Source organism: Triticum urartu, chromosome 2A (assembly GCF_056163025.1).
Source record: "Triticum urartu cultivar PI428250 chromosome 2A, HENAU_Tu73, whole genome shotgun sequence".
NCBI lineage: Eukaryota > Viridiplantae > Streptophyta > Magnoliopsida > Poales > Poaceae > Triticum > Triticum urartu.
The window spans coordinates 60,732,148-60,747,503 of record NC_141874.1 but is presented as its reverse complement, the minus strand read 5'-3'; the positions used below and the strand labels follow the sequence as shown (position 1 = coordinate 60,747,503).

General features: G+C 43.3%; 2 protein-coding genes across 2 annotated transcripts; both read left to right on the top strand.

The window, feature by feature from the left end:
• The first annotated feature begins 572 nt into the window (after positions 1 to 572).
• Positions 573 to 10,143, top strand: LOC125535578 (DNA primase). Its single transcript, XM_048698645.2, has 16 exons — positions 573 to 777; positions 1,049 to 1,123; positions 1,351 to 1,644; positions 1,730 to 1,860; positions 1,948 to 2,117; positions 2,202 to 2,348; positions 2,601 to 2,652; positions 3,057 to 3,231; positions 4,602 to 4,684; positions 5,641 to 5,853; positions 7,386 to 7,517; positions 7,601 to 7,736; positions 8,568 to 8,675; positions 9,314 to 9,379; positions 9,466 to 9,716; positions 9,803 to 10,143. Exons 3-16 carry the CDS (start codon positions 1,578 to 1,580, stop codon positions 9,884 to 9,886), a joined length of 1,815 nt encoding a protein of 604 aa, XP_048554602.2. The 5' UTR covers positions 573 to 777; positions 1,049 to 1,123; positions 1,351 to 1,577; the 3' UTR covers positions 9,887 to 10,143.
• A 944-nt stretch (positions 10,144 to 11,087) lies between these two features.
• On the top strand, positions 11,088 to 14,532 carry NSN1 (GTP-binding family protein). Its single transcript, XM_048698643.2, has 8 exons — positions 11,088 to 11,501; positions 11,780 to 11,879; positions 11,967 to 12,140; positions 12,228 to 12,442; positions 12,811 to 13,075; positions 13,253 to 13,432; positions 13,507 to 13,718; positions 14,015 to 14,532. Exons 1-8 carry the CDS (start codon positions 11,238 to 11,240, stop codon positions 14,369 to 14,371), a joined length of 1,767 nt encoding a protein of 588 aa, XP_048554600.2. The 5' UTR covers positions 11,088 to 11,237; the 3' UTR covers positions 14,372 to 14,532.
• The last annotated feature ends 824 nt before the right edge of the window (positions 14,533 to 15,356 follow it).

Here is a 15,356-nt window from a genome sequence, read left to right as displayed (position 1 = left end):
GGGGATTTTTGGGATAGCATAATACATAGAATGTTATTTTTTAATAAAGAATGTTATTTGGTATTTATGTTGCACTATAATGTTTTGTTGTCATGCAAACTTTAAAGTTTATATGTTATTTTTATTTGAAAGAAACAAATCTGCACCAGATCTGGGCGAAGCACCCTCAACAAACACACCATGAGCGGCACGGTACCTGTTTGCAACATAGGATCCACATGTGCACCGGAGCAAAAATCGTCCATTGGGGACAATTGAACCCCTGGAGTTTCGAGTCATGGCGAAGAAGAGCATGCCACGATGATATGGTGTGCCATCGAACCATGATTGGGGGAGGGGGGGGGGTGAGGGGTACTGGGTGGTGGTGTTTGCGGGGCAGGGCTATGGACATTGCGATCGGGGTGGTGGTGGCTGACAGCGATGGACGAAAAGTAACCATCCACGGCTCTCGCTCGCAGATGTTTCGCAGCTTGGGAGGGAGGGTGTGATGGTCGAAGCAAGACACCAAAAGAGTGTTTGGTTGGGCTTTTACTTGGTTTTTTCAAAGCACTCTATAGTACTGCAGCGTGGGTCCAGCTTGCGCTCATTGAACGCCCCGATCCAACGGCCCGCGAGGTGGTTGATTTTGGGCTCGCATCCGCCGGACGACGCCTAGCGCCCGCCAAATCCTCCTCCATCTCGCCGCTCCCGCGGAGGCGAAAGGCAGCGGCGGCGGCGGCGGTTCCTGATCGGAGCGGCGGCGCGGCTGAGCAAAAGAGGCAGCGCTGCAGCCTGCAGGTGCATTCCCTCCCCCCCCCCCTCTCTCTCTCTCTCTCTCTCTAGCCCTCTCCCCCTCTGCCTACACTCTGGTTACGATGGCTGCTGTGGACGTCAGCGCCGGCGGCGGGGCGCTGTGGAGGTGGGGAATGGAGGCGCTGCTCCCCCCCCCCCCCCCCCCCCCCCCGCGCGCGCTCTCGTTTCTCTGCAAGATCCGACATATCTATATGTTCTGTGTTCATTGCTGTTCCTCTTTGTGCCAGATCTGATGTATCTCTCCATTTATCTGCAGTTAGCGAATAGGAGCACCGAGCCGACGCATAGAAGCAGCAAGGCAGGCAGCCCATTTCTCCCTCAAAAATCAAAGGTATAACCCTGCTGCAGATAACAACCGGGTTTTGTTGTGCTTTTCTATGGTTTCATTGCGTGCATAAGAGAGCATACATTTGATTGCGTATGGGCAGTGGGCATGCATTTGTTTCTGTTTATGGACAGTGAGCATATATTTGAGTGTGCTATTTCAAGTTATATATATGTACTGTATAGACCCTGAGCATGGTATCTTGTTTGTTTTTGTTCAATTTTGCATTGTAGATGGACAACAAGCAAAAGAAGTTACTTCTCCTTTTGTTCGGCCCAGAAGAAAAGTAAAAAGGGAGCGGTGGTTGGATTCGACCGCCGCCCAAGCAGCCCTTTCGCGCCAACGAAAAGTCAATTTCCTGCTCACGAGCATTTCTAGTTTTCTACCCCAGAACCACAAACCTTAGTTACCAAGGGGGTCAAGAACATCGTCACACAGAATTTGAATCGATTCGAATCCGATGGGTTCTTCGAAGGACGATGTGGATCGCCTCTTCGCCTGCTTTAAATGCGGCATCTCCCCTCCCCGTAAGCTCCTTTTTCTAAATAAAATGGTGGTTTCCCTCGAATGTATCTCGACTTACTTGGTCGATTCGACTCGATTGGGATTCAGAGTCGGCGTTCAGGGTGAGACCGCGTCAGCAGGGCAAGAAGTTGCGGGTCACGCCTGCGGCGGAGGGCGACGGTGGTGGAAGCAGTTCCACTTCTGCATCCACACGGAAAGCTGGGGGAAATGCGAGCGAGGTGACCTTTTTTCAGTTCGATCTTGTGGTTTAACTACAAGAAACATGAAAGAGAAAGGGAATTCATGTGACACCTTGTTCATTCCAGCATAGGGAGCCATCATCAGCCGCGATCAAATTCAGAAATCGAAAGCAGATGTCTCCAGTTGTGTTCTACGGTTCTCCGCAAGGTGTTCCAGTAAAAAAGCCAATAAGCCTCTTGAGGCTGCTTCGTGAAATCCACATTGACCTCAAGAAGCAAACTGATTTGGTCTCCAGGTGTCTAGTTCAGTCGATGTTAAATTCGCGTGTGGCAAATGAGCTCGTTTTGTTCTGAATGCTGTTCTTTTTGTGGGTATGTAGGGATGTTGTTTGGGCTACATTCCCTAGGCAAGATGAGGCAATAAGGTTCTCAAAGGAACATGCACACACCAAAGTCTTCATCTATCAAGATCACTTGAGCGGGCAAAGAAGATTCCTTGTGTCTACATATGACGAGTTCTGGAGAAGGTTGAGACCTTGTTACATTGTTGCCCTTTCTATTTCATAGATACCTTATAGCTTATATCTGTCTGTCTCATTCTGCTCGGTTGTTTCATTGCAACCTCCTGTTACTAGAGGGCAAAACAAGTTGGGCTCTCTGAATAAAATTGCATCCTCTGTTACTTTGTGCCATATTTGAATATTCGTCTTGTTTTCCTTAAATGGCCAATCATATCGATAATACCCATCCATTCTGCTCCGTGGTAACATCTCTTCCAGGTACAATAATATGGATCAACAGATTCGCCATCACTATGAAGTTATCCAGGAGGCAAGTCTCCATATCTTTGTCCTAAAAATGGTCATAAATTATATGTTGCATGGTAGCTACACAGAAAATTCTGTATATCACCTTAATTTCATGTTCTAGTTCCCAGTTATGATGGGGAGGATGCGCGGAAAGAGTCCGTAAGGACATAATTATCTCTGGCTTTTATAATTCCTAACTCATAAACTTGGTAAAGAAAAGCAGGTTATGCTTGCCTTAACTTTATTCAAACTGTGTGTTTTTTGTGCATTGTTTGCAAGCTGTCTTGCCAGGGATTAATACTCTCCATAGAGAAAAAAATATACTATTATGGTTTAAAGAATCAGTTTACATACATTAATGCTTGAATTTTACCACAAATTGTCACAACCTAGATATCGACTATAACATCTCTACTGATGCTACAGGGTTCACCTTGCCACATTTACTTTGATCTTGAGTTTAATGCAAAACTGAACCAGAAGAGAGATGCAGATGAAATGGTTGATACATTGGTTGCTGTCACATTCAGTGCCTTGCAGGACAAATATTCCATCGAAGGACAAGAAGAATGGATCATAGAATTAGACTCATCTAATGAAGGTGCCCCAGTTTGTTCCCCTTTGCATCTGTTTTAACCCTGGAAAATTGGTTGTAACTTTTAACTTAATGTGAGGATTATTCTCGCATAATTATTGAGTAGATGTGTACACTAGGCATGTTCGGAAATCACATAACTAAATTGTATGCAACCACTTCTTAGTAATGCTGAACAGAGGCATCATGGCTCTCAGCCTAATCATGTTGTGATGCACCTGTATTCTTCTCTCAAGGTGCAGGGCTTCTCCACAGAGAAATTTGAAAATTTAACATTGAGAGTACAAGAAAGAAGAAGACAGTACTATTACTAAGTAATTTGTCTAGGACAGGGCAAGCACAAGTTATAATCACGGTTCTAGAACAGCTGTAGTAAAATAAGTTGCAGATTTATATATTATCGGAGTGGATATGGTTAAAGCATTAGTTTGTTTTCATGCACTTAATGTATGCCTTTTCCAAGGTTTTTGAGTCGCCTAGCCAAGTCGAGTCGCCATGCCTCCGACTAGTGGCTCGCTGCGATTAGTCTGCGACTCGTCGTGATTAATCGCCCCAAGTCGCCCCAGGTGTTAAGAGGAGGAGGAGGGGGAAGAGGAGGAGGAGGAGGGGGAAGAGGTGCTGTTGCAGGCGGAGGAGAGGGAAGGCAGCTGCTTGGAGGATACTTCAGCTCGGAGAAGGCAGCAGCAGCTCGTAGGAGCAATGGAGGCGGCGATTCTGATGTGGGATGGGAGCACGCGTCTTGCTCCTCCTCTGTTTCGTGCTAGAGAGCTGGCCCAATAGGCCCATTATGCAACCCTAGCTTCCAAATAAAATCCCAACCGTCCATATGCTCTAATCTGGACCGTGCATCTGCTCTCCCATGTGCCTTTCTCCTTCGTCTCTTCCGTGCTTCTCCTCGTACAGGCGGCGCACTCTCCAGCTTCGTCTCCTCCTCCCCTCCCTCGAACTCTGGCCTGCTCACCTCCCCAGTCTTCCCTCCCTTGGCCTTGCTGAAGCAAGCCGCCCTGCTCTGAGGTCCTAGTCGCCCGACTAGTCGTCGACTAATCGTCGACTAGCCTACCAGCCGCGCGACTCGCTCCTCAAGCCAAGTCGCCTGCGCAAGCCAACCTCGCTCCAACGACTTGGCGATTAGTCGGCGACTCAAAAACCTTGGCCTTTTCCACCACAAACAAGTTATTCTACAAGCAAGGAGTTGCGAGAAGTAGAACAATGTGAAAGCAGATTGAAGTTGCCCCTTATTGATTATTATTCAAATTTGTTTGCACCAAAGATTTCCATGTATTTTTTAGTTTTCTTTGTTATAACTAAACTCTTGTCATGGTGAACTTGTATGCTGCTTAATGGTACTCACATGACAACTATTGTTGTTTGCTTAGAAAAGTTTTCGCGCCATTTGATCATTCGTATACCAAAGACTGCATTCAAGGATAACTCCCATGTTGGTGCATTTATCTCTGAGGTATTATTCAATCTCAATCTTTAGTTTTGCTGTTTTCTGTAAATTTATAAATTTCAGTTGCTGAATACCTTGTTATGCTGGTTATATTTATTTTTGTCAATTGCTACACAGCTTGCTGTACTGGTTAATATTCAAGCAAGCAACAATTCTAAATTTATACATTTTAGCAATGTTCTAAACAGTACATGGTAGAAGTACATATGCGAAACGTCTGTTTAATGTGTATTGTATTAGCAGTGAGCCACCAATAGAGCAAGCATAACATAGAACATAGTACTCAAACTATACTTGATAACTTATTTAATCAAAACCTCTTCTGTATCGAGGAAAAATTACAATCCTTTCATTCTTTCAGTAAGGGATTGAAAGCCCCTTGATAAACGGGTTCCATGTTATCTTCTAGAAAACATGGCTGTCACTGTTCAACAAGATAATTAAATAGTTGGATAGTGTGGTTTCTGTTTCCTTTTTTGGGGGGGGGGGTGGATTCTAGAATATTTTTGTTGTGGCATGTGCATAGGTGGTCAACACGAGTCAAAACAGTCAACAAAAGTCCGAGCAAGCTATCATGGGCCTAAGCAGGCCATCATGGTCAACAAGTCAAAGGAAGAGGGACAAAAAGAACAAATCGAAGATTAAGACCGAAGCAAAGAGCTCATTCGCCACATTTCAGGACTGGCAGCTAATAAATTCATTTTCTGTTTTCTTTTGTAATGAAAATATAGCACTGATGTTAGAAAAACAAAAGGAAAACTTCGAATTTAAATGGAGATTATATGCTTTCCAATACATGCTTAAGATGTTTTCTAGGCAATGGGTTTATGTTCTGAGAAATAGATTTTTTTGCATCCTTTGAGGTTCAAGGGTAGAGTTTGATTGTGTTGCATGTTCTATAACCTTGATAAACTGTATTGCTTCCTGTGGCTTCCAGAATGAAATATTATTCTTCTCCACAGATCTGCTCTCGGATTGCCGCTCAACGTGCAGCCAACCCCAACCTTGATAAACTGTATATTACAAAAGATAGCAGTGGCGCAGAACCTGCTGATCAGCTCTTTGTGGATACTGCTGTATACTCTCGTAATCGTTGCTTCCGTTTAGCCTTCTCGTCAAAGTCTGGGAAAAAATCATTTCTTGTGGCTACTGGACGTTTCAAATGTAAGAACATGGTAAGCAGCTCTTGACCACAGGCTCGTTTTATGCTAGACAAAAGATATGGTTTTAATGGATGACTTAATTGCAAAAAAACACCATAATTGTGTCTACTGAGTAAAAAAACCACCACTTTTTTTTTTCAAAAATCAACCAGCATCCAAAAGTCTGTTTAGAGAAAACACGAATCACACGATTAAGCATCGATTGACGCTGAATCTGACCGGTGGGTGGGTCCCGCTATAAGTGATGATGTGGCAACCAAAACTCACACCGTTAGGTTGACGTAGGGTCCACCCTTCAGCACCTATACCCCCCCCCCCTCCCCCTTTGCATTTCGTCTAGCACCTCTGCACGCAGCCACGCACTGCCAGCCACCGTTGCGGGAGATGCATGGAGCACACGCTGCGGTGTGGCTTGGGGCGAGCTGGTGTGTGTAATGTTGCTCACCGCCCGTCTCCTGCTGCCCAATGGAGTGTAGAAATAGCGTGCTGCGGGGAAACAGGACGGTGTCCTGCTGGCCAGAGGGCGCGGCTCTGCCGTCGGAGATCTCGCAACAGCAGTTTGTCATGCTGGAAGCGAAGGGGAAGGTGGTGTGCCGGCTGCAGGGTGCTCCATCCCAATCATCTCCCTATTCTGGACCGGCGCGATCGGGATGGAGCACCCTGATCGGGATATAAACAATAATATTTTTAGAGAAGCTCTGAACTATGTGTTTACATGTACAAATTATGTGTAAAAGACTAGGTTTACAGGTACTAGGCCTTGTGACTTTTCTTTTAATAAAAGAGATGCATTCTGTACATGTAACAGAAGAGAAAAACTAGACCTACAGGGGCTAGTACCCTGCAGATTTCTTATTTAGAAATGGGAGAAAACTGTGAGATGCCCGCGGAGTCCAGGACCCGAAGGCGCGTGGGTAGGTGTGGACATGCACCTAGCTAAAATGAGTGACACTCGGTTCTCTTGTGTACATGTAACAAATCTGGAAATTCCATGAGAAAACTATTATCGCATTGTCAGTTAAAAATATAAAATGGCAATGCATTGCAGATGGTAAAATAAAGAATTTAATATTATATCTGAATTTTGAAGCACTATTTCCAAATATGATGTAACTTAATGAGGTTCCATAAATGACCTGGGAATTCATCCCAAACCAGCTTTTTAAAAATAGGCTGGTGCAGGCAGCTCTTTTTTGAAATCAAAATCGAGTATCAACTCATGCAACCTTCGAAATGTGTTTTGCGTCAACAGTTTTTAATATCTTTTGGCATGAGGAATTTAAATGAATGCTGAAATGCAGTCGGCGATTAGATTTTTGTCTGCACTGCAGTCCCTATGTGCTTGCAGTCTTGCAGACAAATCAACTTGACAGGTGCAGGTTTTCATGTGATGGTGATGCTATACAGTCTCTGGTTCCCTTTTCCTGTCATAGCGTCATTATCTTTTACCCCTAATGTTACCCACTGTTGACCACATGCAAACTTGCGAGGTTTATCTCAATATTGCATCTGATAGGCTGATATGATGTTCTACTCGTTTACAGAATGACAAGGAACTATTTATGGAGTCACTTATTTGCAGACTAGATGATGACTGCGATAAGCTTTTGATCTGCAAACTTGATTTGGAATGCAAGAAAGCATTACATTTTGACACTGAAGCCAGCGTTACACGAGTGAGTATTTGTGGTTTCATTACTGATGTATTTTTACTATGTTGAGTTTATATATGATTTTTTCTCTAATGTGCCATTCTTAGATTCAAGTAAAAAACTGCCGGGTTGCCATTGATACTTACCGAAGTGATTTTCCTCAAGCATATACTTACGGGAGATCTCCTTTTCCAGCTCTGGACGGTTTTATTGAATCTATAGCTTCCTTTGGAAGTGTCTCAGGTTTTTGGTTCTTCCTCACAGATATCCTTCTACTCCCTTCATCCAGAAATATGAGGCACATGATTTTGACCAGCAATTAGTCCAACTATATGTAGATTATCTGATACAAAATCGATATCGGTGAGAAGTGCTTTTATACTACGAACCATTGATGTTGATCTTGTATCACGCAATCCACATGCTACTGAACAAATTCTTAGCCAGAAATAAATCTTGAGAAGCGTTGCACCTTCTATTTCTGGATGGACTATTTTTGTTTGAGACAGTGGTTATTTTTCTAGCATACATTTATGTGTTATACAAGACTCAGTTTCAACAGGTTTGTCTGCCTCCGGCAGTCTATTTGAAATTCTGAAATGTGTGTTTGTGGGCAGTCCTGTCAAAGAACATGGTTCCACAATATGCCTATAGTACCCTGTTCTTCAGAATAAAAACCATTCAATGGCAATATAACCTGAGTGTATGCTGTCTAGTTGTGTGCTGCTGCTGCCTTGGTGCTGTATGAATACGGCACATTGTTACACTAGCATGCTGGCCATGCAAGTGACACTACCTTCAGTTGGAAATGTGTCTAACTAAGCCCCTCTACAGTAAAATAAAAAAGAATGGTTTCTGGTCATTAATCCTGAACTTTTGCTGCGCTGTTTCATTTGCTGAAGGCTTCACAGTATTGGTGTTTCCGCAGATAATGTTGTAATATATTTTTAGGAGATTATTTCTTATAGTACTCTTATTTAATTAATTTTATGCTGAAAGCAAATAAATGCTGCATTTTGGGAAATGCAAGTCTTACTCTTTCATCACTACTTAAACATTTATTTATTATTGCAGGGAAAATTCGATGCTGGTACTGGTTTTCCCAAGATGGTTTAATGATTTATAGCATGTCAAGGAGTAGATACTGTGAGCATATTGGAAGAGAGCATAAAAGCAATCATGGTAACATTTTACCGTTCTCTGTATATGACTTTCTTGCACAGCAGTGCATTACTTTGTTGATGCTGCTTGCAAATGTACCATAATCAGTTAGTTGAGAAAATACCATAAGTTTATACTGTACTTTATGTATGCTACTACAGTGTTGTTTGGATTTGTACCATCATGTGTTCACCCTTAATTTACTGTTAGCATTTTTGCAAGAACAAATGTATAATGGCCATGTGCTGCTGCAACAAATCTTTTGTGTTATGTTCTTTGCCTTTAGTATACAATATTTAACCAAATAATACTTGACATGTTTGTTAAGCATTACAATCATCTCATGTTGTGTTCATCTGCTAGTTCACTCTGCTGCAAAATCATCGTAAGTACATATTATCATAATTTTCTGTTAATGAGGATGCTTGAAGTAGTTAGCCTATAATAGCTGCAATGAATTTTTTTGCAAAAAAGTATTCACAAACCCTACAGAGTTGATCAAAGTAGGAAACGTTAACTGCGTGTCGGTGACATGTTTTCAGTTTAGATGAATACTTGCAAGCAACATTGCCTGCACATGTAGGTGTGTTTTCTGAAGTTTGTCACTACTTCATGTTAGCATATTAGCTAATCACTAATCCTGACTGACGGTGCACCAGTTATGTACATTGTGGATTTCCAAAGAGCTGCGTATTACCAGAAGTGTTATGACCCTGATTGTCGAGGTAAGAAAGGAACATCGATTGTTCCAGTAACTCTCCTTTTTCACTATAATCATTTCCTCTTAACACGAGTGCTTTGGAATGAACAGGGTACCGTTCTCCACTGCGTGCCGTACCCTTAGATGTGATTCCTGAGCTCACCACCTCCATAGCCGGATCAGCCCGGAGAGATTATCAAGGGAATGTTGTAGAATTCAATATGGAAGGCGGCGGAAACGATGCTAACTCTGTTATGGGGAGCGGGGAGGAGGAGGAGGATCCTGATTGGTGGGAAGAAGCGGTGAAGTTTGCTGACAGTGTCGAGAATGTCGATCATGCTCCTCCTGCATCTTGTAACTTGGTTAGTAGTTTGTGTCGCTTCTCGCTTTTGCTGCCCCAAGTTGGTCGGTGGAAGTCATGATCCCTGATATGTGTGTGTATGCGCAGGAGGATGGCGGCTGTGATGATGCTGGCTGGTGGACGGATGTGGAAAGGTTTATGGTGCAGATGGAATCACAGGGCGATGCATAGGAAGGGTTCTTGCAACCACGGTTACTGAACACGTTTGTTCATGGTAGATGTAGATGTAGCTGCCATAATAAGGTACATAGAATGCCTGCCATTTGGTTCGCAGAATCTGTTGAGGGGAGCGATGTGTATTTAATTGTTTGACAAGGTAAATTGCAATGGTAATCCACAGATGAGCCCAGGCTCCTCTCGATGAACAGTAAATTCGAAAAAATAGCAAAAGAAAAATCTGAAGTTTTTAGGCATCTAAGATGCTTGGATGTGCTAGAAGCGTGCAAGTTTCTATTATTACCAAGAAACAATGTGATGGTAAAATTTGAGGAGGGACTAATGGTATTGACATAAATTTCCTATTATTAAAAGAAAAAAACAAATTGGTGTGTACAATGGGAGGCATGAACGTATAGGGTTGCTCTAAGTTGAGTTTGTTTTTCTGAGTTAATTTGATAGGTACCGTTGCAATTCTAGCAAATTTGAGAAAAGTTCCAAAGTTTAAAAAGTCCCACTCCAATTCTCCTGTATGTCCATACAGTCGATAAGACCAAGGAGAGGAGTCAGGGAGCAGGAGAGATTTTCTTTAGTTTTTTCATATATTTTTTCCAATACACGATACACTTGAATATTTTTCAAACACATGATGAATATATTTTCAATACATGTTAAACATTGTTTCAAATACACATTGACCATTTTTTATGAATGTCATGTAACGTTAAAAAATATTAATGGGAACATTTTTTTGCATTGTATAAACATTTTAATAAATATTCATGAACATTTCTTTTGAAAAATGCGTGAAAATTTTTAAATATCAATTTTTAAAATGTATGTGAACTTTTTTTAAATGTCACAAACATATTTTTGAAACATGTGAATATTTTCTTAATGCCATAATTTTTTTAATGCTATCAATATTTTACACTATTATATCCCTTTTAGAGATTGAACTCAATTAATTTTTGAATTATAAGTATTTACTAGCATATTAAAAAAGACAAATGTAAAATAAAAGAAAAAAGAAGAACAGGACGAAACAAAGAACGCATGCTAACAAATTAACGCTACGGGGCCAGCCCACTCTGCGGGAGGGGGAAACGGGTGCTTTTCTGTTTGGGCCAAGGTGGGCGGTGCCGCCCTAGCGCGGGCCGCACACGCAGCGTACCTCAAGGCCCATCTGCCGTCTTCCTAAACCCTAGCACCTCTCCCCTGCTTACCAGCCGCCAGAGCCATCCATACCTCCTCGTCGCCACCGGCTCTCCCTTCCTCCTCCTCCTCTCTCCTTCCCTCCACCGGCGGCGGCTCTCCCCTCCTCCTCGCCACCCCACCCGGCAGAGGCGTCGTCGTCGGCGGCAAGATGCCGAAGAAGAGCAAGAAGAGCAAGAGCAAGCGGGTCACGCTCAAGGCGAAGCACAAGGTGCTGCGCAAGGTCAAGGAGCACCACCGCAAGAAGCGCAAGGAGGCGAGGAAGGAGGGCAAGACCGGCCGGAGCAAGGTCGAGAAGGACCCCGGGATCCCCAACGAGTGGCCCTTCAAGGAGCAGGAGCTCAAGAACCTGGAGGTGCGCCGCGCCATGGCCATCAAGGAGCAGGAGGACAAGAAGGAGGCCCGCAGGGAGAGGGTAAGCAACCACCCGCCTCTGCCGTTAACTTCCCTGGCGTGCCGCTACCAATTCCTCAGTGTTCGGTCGGTGTCATGAGAGCAAATTTGTAGTCGTCCTTGATGATCTAGTTATTTTTTAGTGTCAATTCCCTAGGTGTCATTAGATGCTTGCTTAGATAGATTGGTTGGCTAGATGTTGAGAGTTGATTTCCTTCGCGATGTCTACCTTCAGAAGTCTGTTATTAATGTTCACAGAAGTTGAACAATGATCTCAAATATTGTGGCCTCCTCTTTCAGGCTAGGAAGAGAAAGCTCGGAATACCCGACGATGAAGACATGGCTAATGACAATGACGCAGCAGAGGTGACTGCTGCTTTAGCGGTGCCTAAGACCAATGGTTAGCTTCTTTTCCCCCATTGCCGGTGTTTTTCGGCCTACTGCTTGCATGAACATTATTTACTAAAGCTGCTGAATGTGTCTCCAGACCATTCAGAGAGAGCCTTCTACAAGGAGCTGGTTAAAGTCATCGAAGCTTCCGATGTGATTCTCGAGGTTCTTGATGCAAGGGACCCACTGGGCACTCGCTGCGTTGACATGGAGAAGATGGTCAGGAAGGCTGATCCAACTAAACGGATTGTGCTGCTTCTCAACAAGATAGGTATAGTGTAACTTTTGATGACTTTATCATCAGTGTGATCTTTCCTATCTTTCTGCATCTTATGGTTATCCTTTTTGTCGATTGTAGATCTTGTCCCCAAGGAGTCGGTAGAGAAGTGGCTTTCATATCTAAGGGAGGAATTGCCAACTGTTGCATTCAAGTGCAACACTCAAGAGCAGAGGACCAAGCTGGGATGGAAATCGTCAAAGCTTGATAAAACAAGCAATATCCCACAAAGCAGTGATTGTCTTGGTGCTGAGAACCTGATTAAACTGCTAAAAAATTATTCCAGGAGTCATGAGGTATCCTATCTTGATGTTTTTAGAGATGACCGGAGACTGTCTTTGTTTGTGTGTATTTATCTAGCTTCATTTAGGAGTTTCACCTGTGTTCTTAGGATTTATAGTTTTCTTATCTTATTTACATTGAAAATTCCATCCTTTATTAAGACCAAATATGATTTGCCTGACTTCATGCTATTGGATTTTGTCCTTGTGTCTTGTTGTCCTGTTCCATGGAAGCCATATCAACATTGACAGACAGATTTATTTTCATGCACGCACCTAAATTTTCTGTGTGGACTGTTTAATCTCGTCGTGACATTTTGATAACTACTCCTGATTTTACAGTGGTCCTGTGCCTAAATTTAACTATTGGGGTGTGCTTGCAGCTCAAGTTGGCAATTACTGTGGGTATTGTTGGCCTTCCTAATGTTGGCAAGAGCAGTCTAATCAACAGTTTGAAGAGGTCCCGTGTGGTTAATGTCGGTTCTACTCCAGGGGTTACTAGATCAATGCAGGAGGTTCAGTTAGACAAGAAGGTGAAGTTGTTGGATTGTCCTGGTGTTGTGATGCTCAGATCTACCAGCAGTGGTGTGTCTGTAGCTCTTCGTAATTGCAAAAGAGTTGAGAAGATGGACGATGTAATCACTCCTGGTAGGTGTTATCGTGCATTATCATCACTCAAGCCAGCTTTTAGATAATTTATATTCATCCCAGTTACTGTACTTGTAGTTTACTTTGCTGATACTAATCTGACAACAAGCTAGTACGGTAGTATACCTGGAAATGCATTATCCAATGACTTACTCCATATTTATTGCATTCTTGCAGTTAAAGAAATCATCAGTCTTTGCCCACACGAGAAATTGCTGTCTCTGTACAAGGTGCCAAGCTTTACTTCAGTTGATGATTTCCTTCAAAAACTTGCTACACTCAGGGGGAAATTGAAAAAAGGTGGTATAGTGGATGTGGAAGCTGCTGCAAAAATAGTGATTCATGACTGGAATGAAGGTACAATTGACAAGTTATCCTGTAATTGTTAATTATTATTTTGTTTCCAAGCCATCTAACCCTCTTGTTATTAGGCAAGGTACCCTACTTTACACTGCCACCTAAAAGGGATGTTGTGGAGGACGCCAATGCGGTAATTATCACAGAAGATGGAAGTGAATTCAATGTTGATGAAATTTACAAAGCTGAGTCTTCATATATTAGTGGTCTAAAATCTATGGAGGAGTTCAGTCATATTGAAATTCCATCTAATGCCCCACCAGAGATTGATGAAGCGATGCTCGAGGTATTTCTTACAGCTACAGTGGTCTTCCTTTAATTAAAACAGCAATGTTATTATTGTAGATTTTTGCAGTCAGCTACCCCTTTCTTGACAGTATCCTACACTTTAGTTCCTACATATGCTTGTTTGGCCATGTTCTAATTCTAACTAAGCAAGTTATAAACTGTAGACCTGTCAAAGGCTTTGGTAGACAGAAAAGAAGCGGGCTTTGGGTATCTCTTGTGTTGGAGACGTCTAAGTTAACTTTCAAGTTGCATATTACTAGTACAGCTAGATGATATTTGTCTTGCATTGAACAGGATCCCCTGACGCAGAGTGCGCCTGTGAAGGACGAATCGATGTCCGACGCGAACGACCGTGAAGGAAGCAAGGCGGCGGCGAGTGGTGGCACGCAGCACGACAAGCTGTACACCGCCGAGGGCATCCTCGACCCCCGCAAGAAGAAAGCGGAGAAGAAGCGGCGCAAGGGGAACAAGTTCAGCGTGCTGAACGACATGGACGCGGACTACGACTTCAAGGTGGATTACCAGATGAAGGATGCCTCCCCCGCGGACGACGAAGATGGCGATGGCAGCAAAGCCGAGGGCGAAGAACCCAAGGGTGAAGACGACAAGAAAGACGCCCCTGCTGCGGAGTGCGAGCCTATGACGAGTTGATGATGCGTCGTGAGATAAGAACCGCAGGTTTTGGGGGTGCGAATTAGTAGGTTGTATTACAACTGTATGATGTGGGCTGCCAACAGTTGGCAGGAGTTTTTGTACGCCGTTAGGTTTAATGATGAAGACAGATGCAACAAATGGGATGATGCTTGTTTTTACCCCTCTGTTTTTGTTGTCTTGATAAATTAGTAATTACACGTGCACGGCTTGGACTGTCAAAGAGAGTACAAGAAAGAAAATATATAAACTGCCGTCGACGTGATGATGGCGTAAGTTTCCTCTGGTAATTTTGGGGGCAACCTACATAGACGTGTCTTCAAACTTCTGAACCCTAAAAAAGATTGCATTCACCTGTCAGCGAAGCCACAGCCAAGCAGCAGCATCACCTCTCCTCTCCTGAGTCAGTGTCAGCCAATGGGTAGGCCAAAGCCAGCCCCTACAGATGCTTCTCCCCATGTACAAATCACATATACAATCATGAGCGGCAACGGGAGATCGAAAGTAAGTTTAAAGCGTGTTAATTAATTGGCATCGTGATGCCGTGCGTTGTCTCCATGTTTGTTCTAGAGGAACACTTTTGTTGCTCTTTTCAAATCCCACTTGTAAATGTGTAACTCAATGAGTAGTGAAGTTACTTGTTTTGCTCCGGTTCGTGATTCCCTATAAGGAGAGCAAGGAAACCAACGACACAAACTCTAAGAGCAACTCTAGTAGAATCGTCATTGACAAAAATACGATGAAGACAATCGTCAAAGAACATGGAGACTCAAGAGCTAGTGGAGCGAAAGTCACAATCGCTAAAAAATACAACCTTCATATTTCACTTTTCATGTGGGATTCTGTTTGTCATTGGACACCTATTTCTTGGTAGGTGGGGACCAATTCCCACCTACCATGAAATTTCCGTCCCGCCACGTTCCCATCACGTGGGTGAAATTATGGAGTGCAACCCATGGTATCCCTCCTGTACTCCAAATATGGA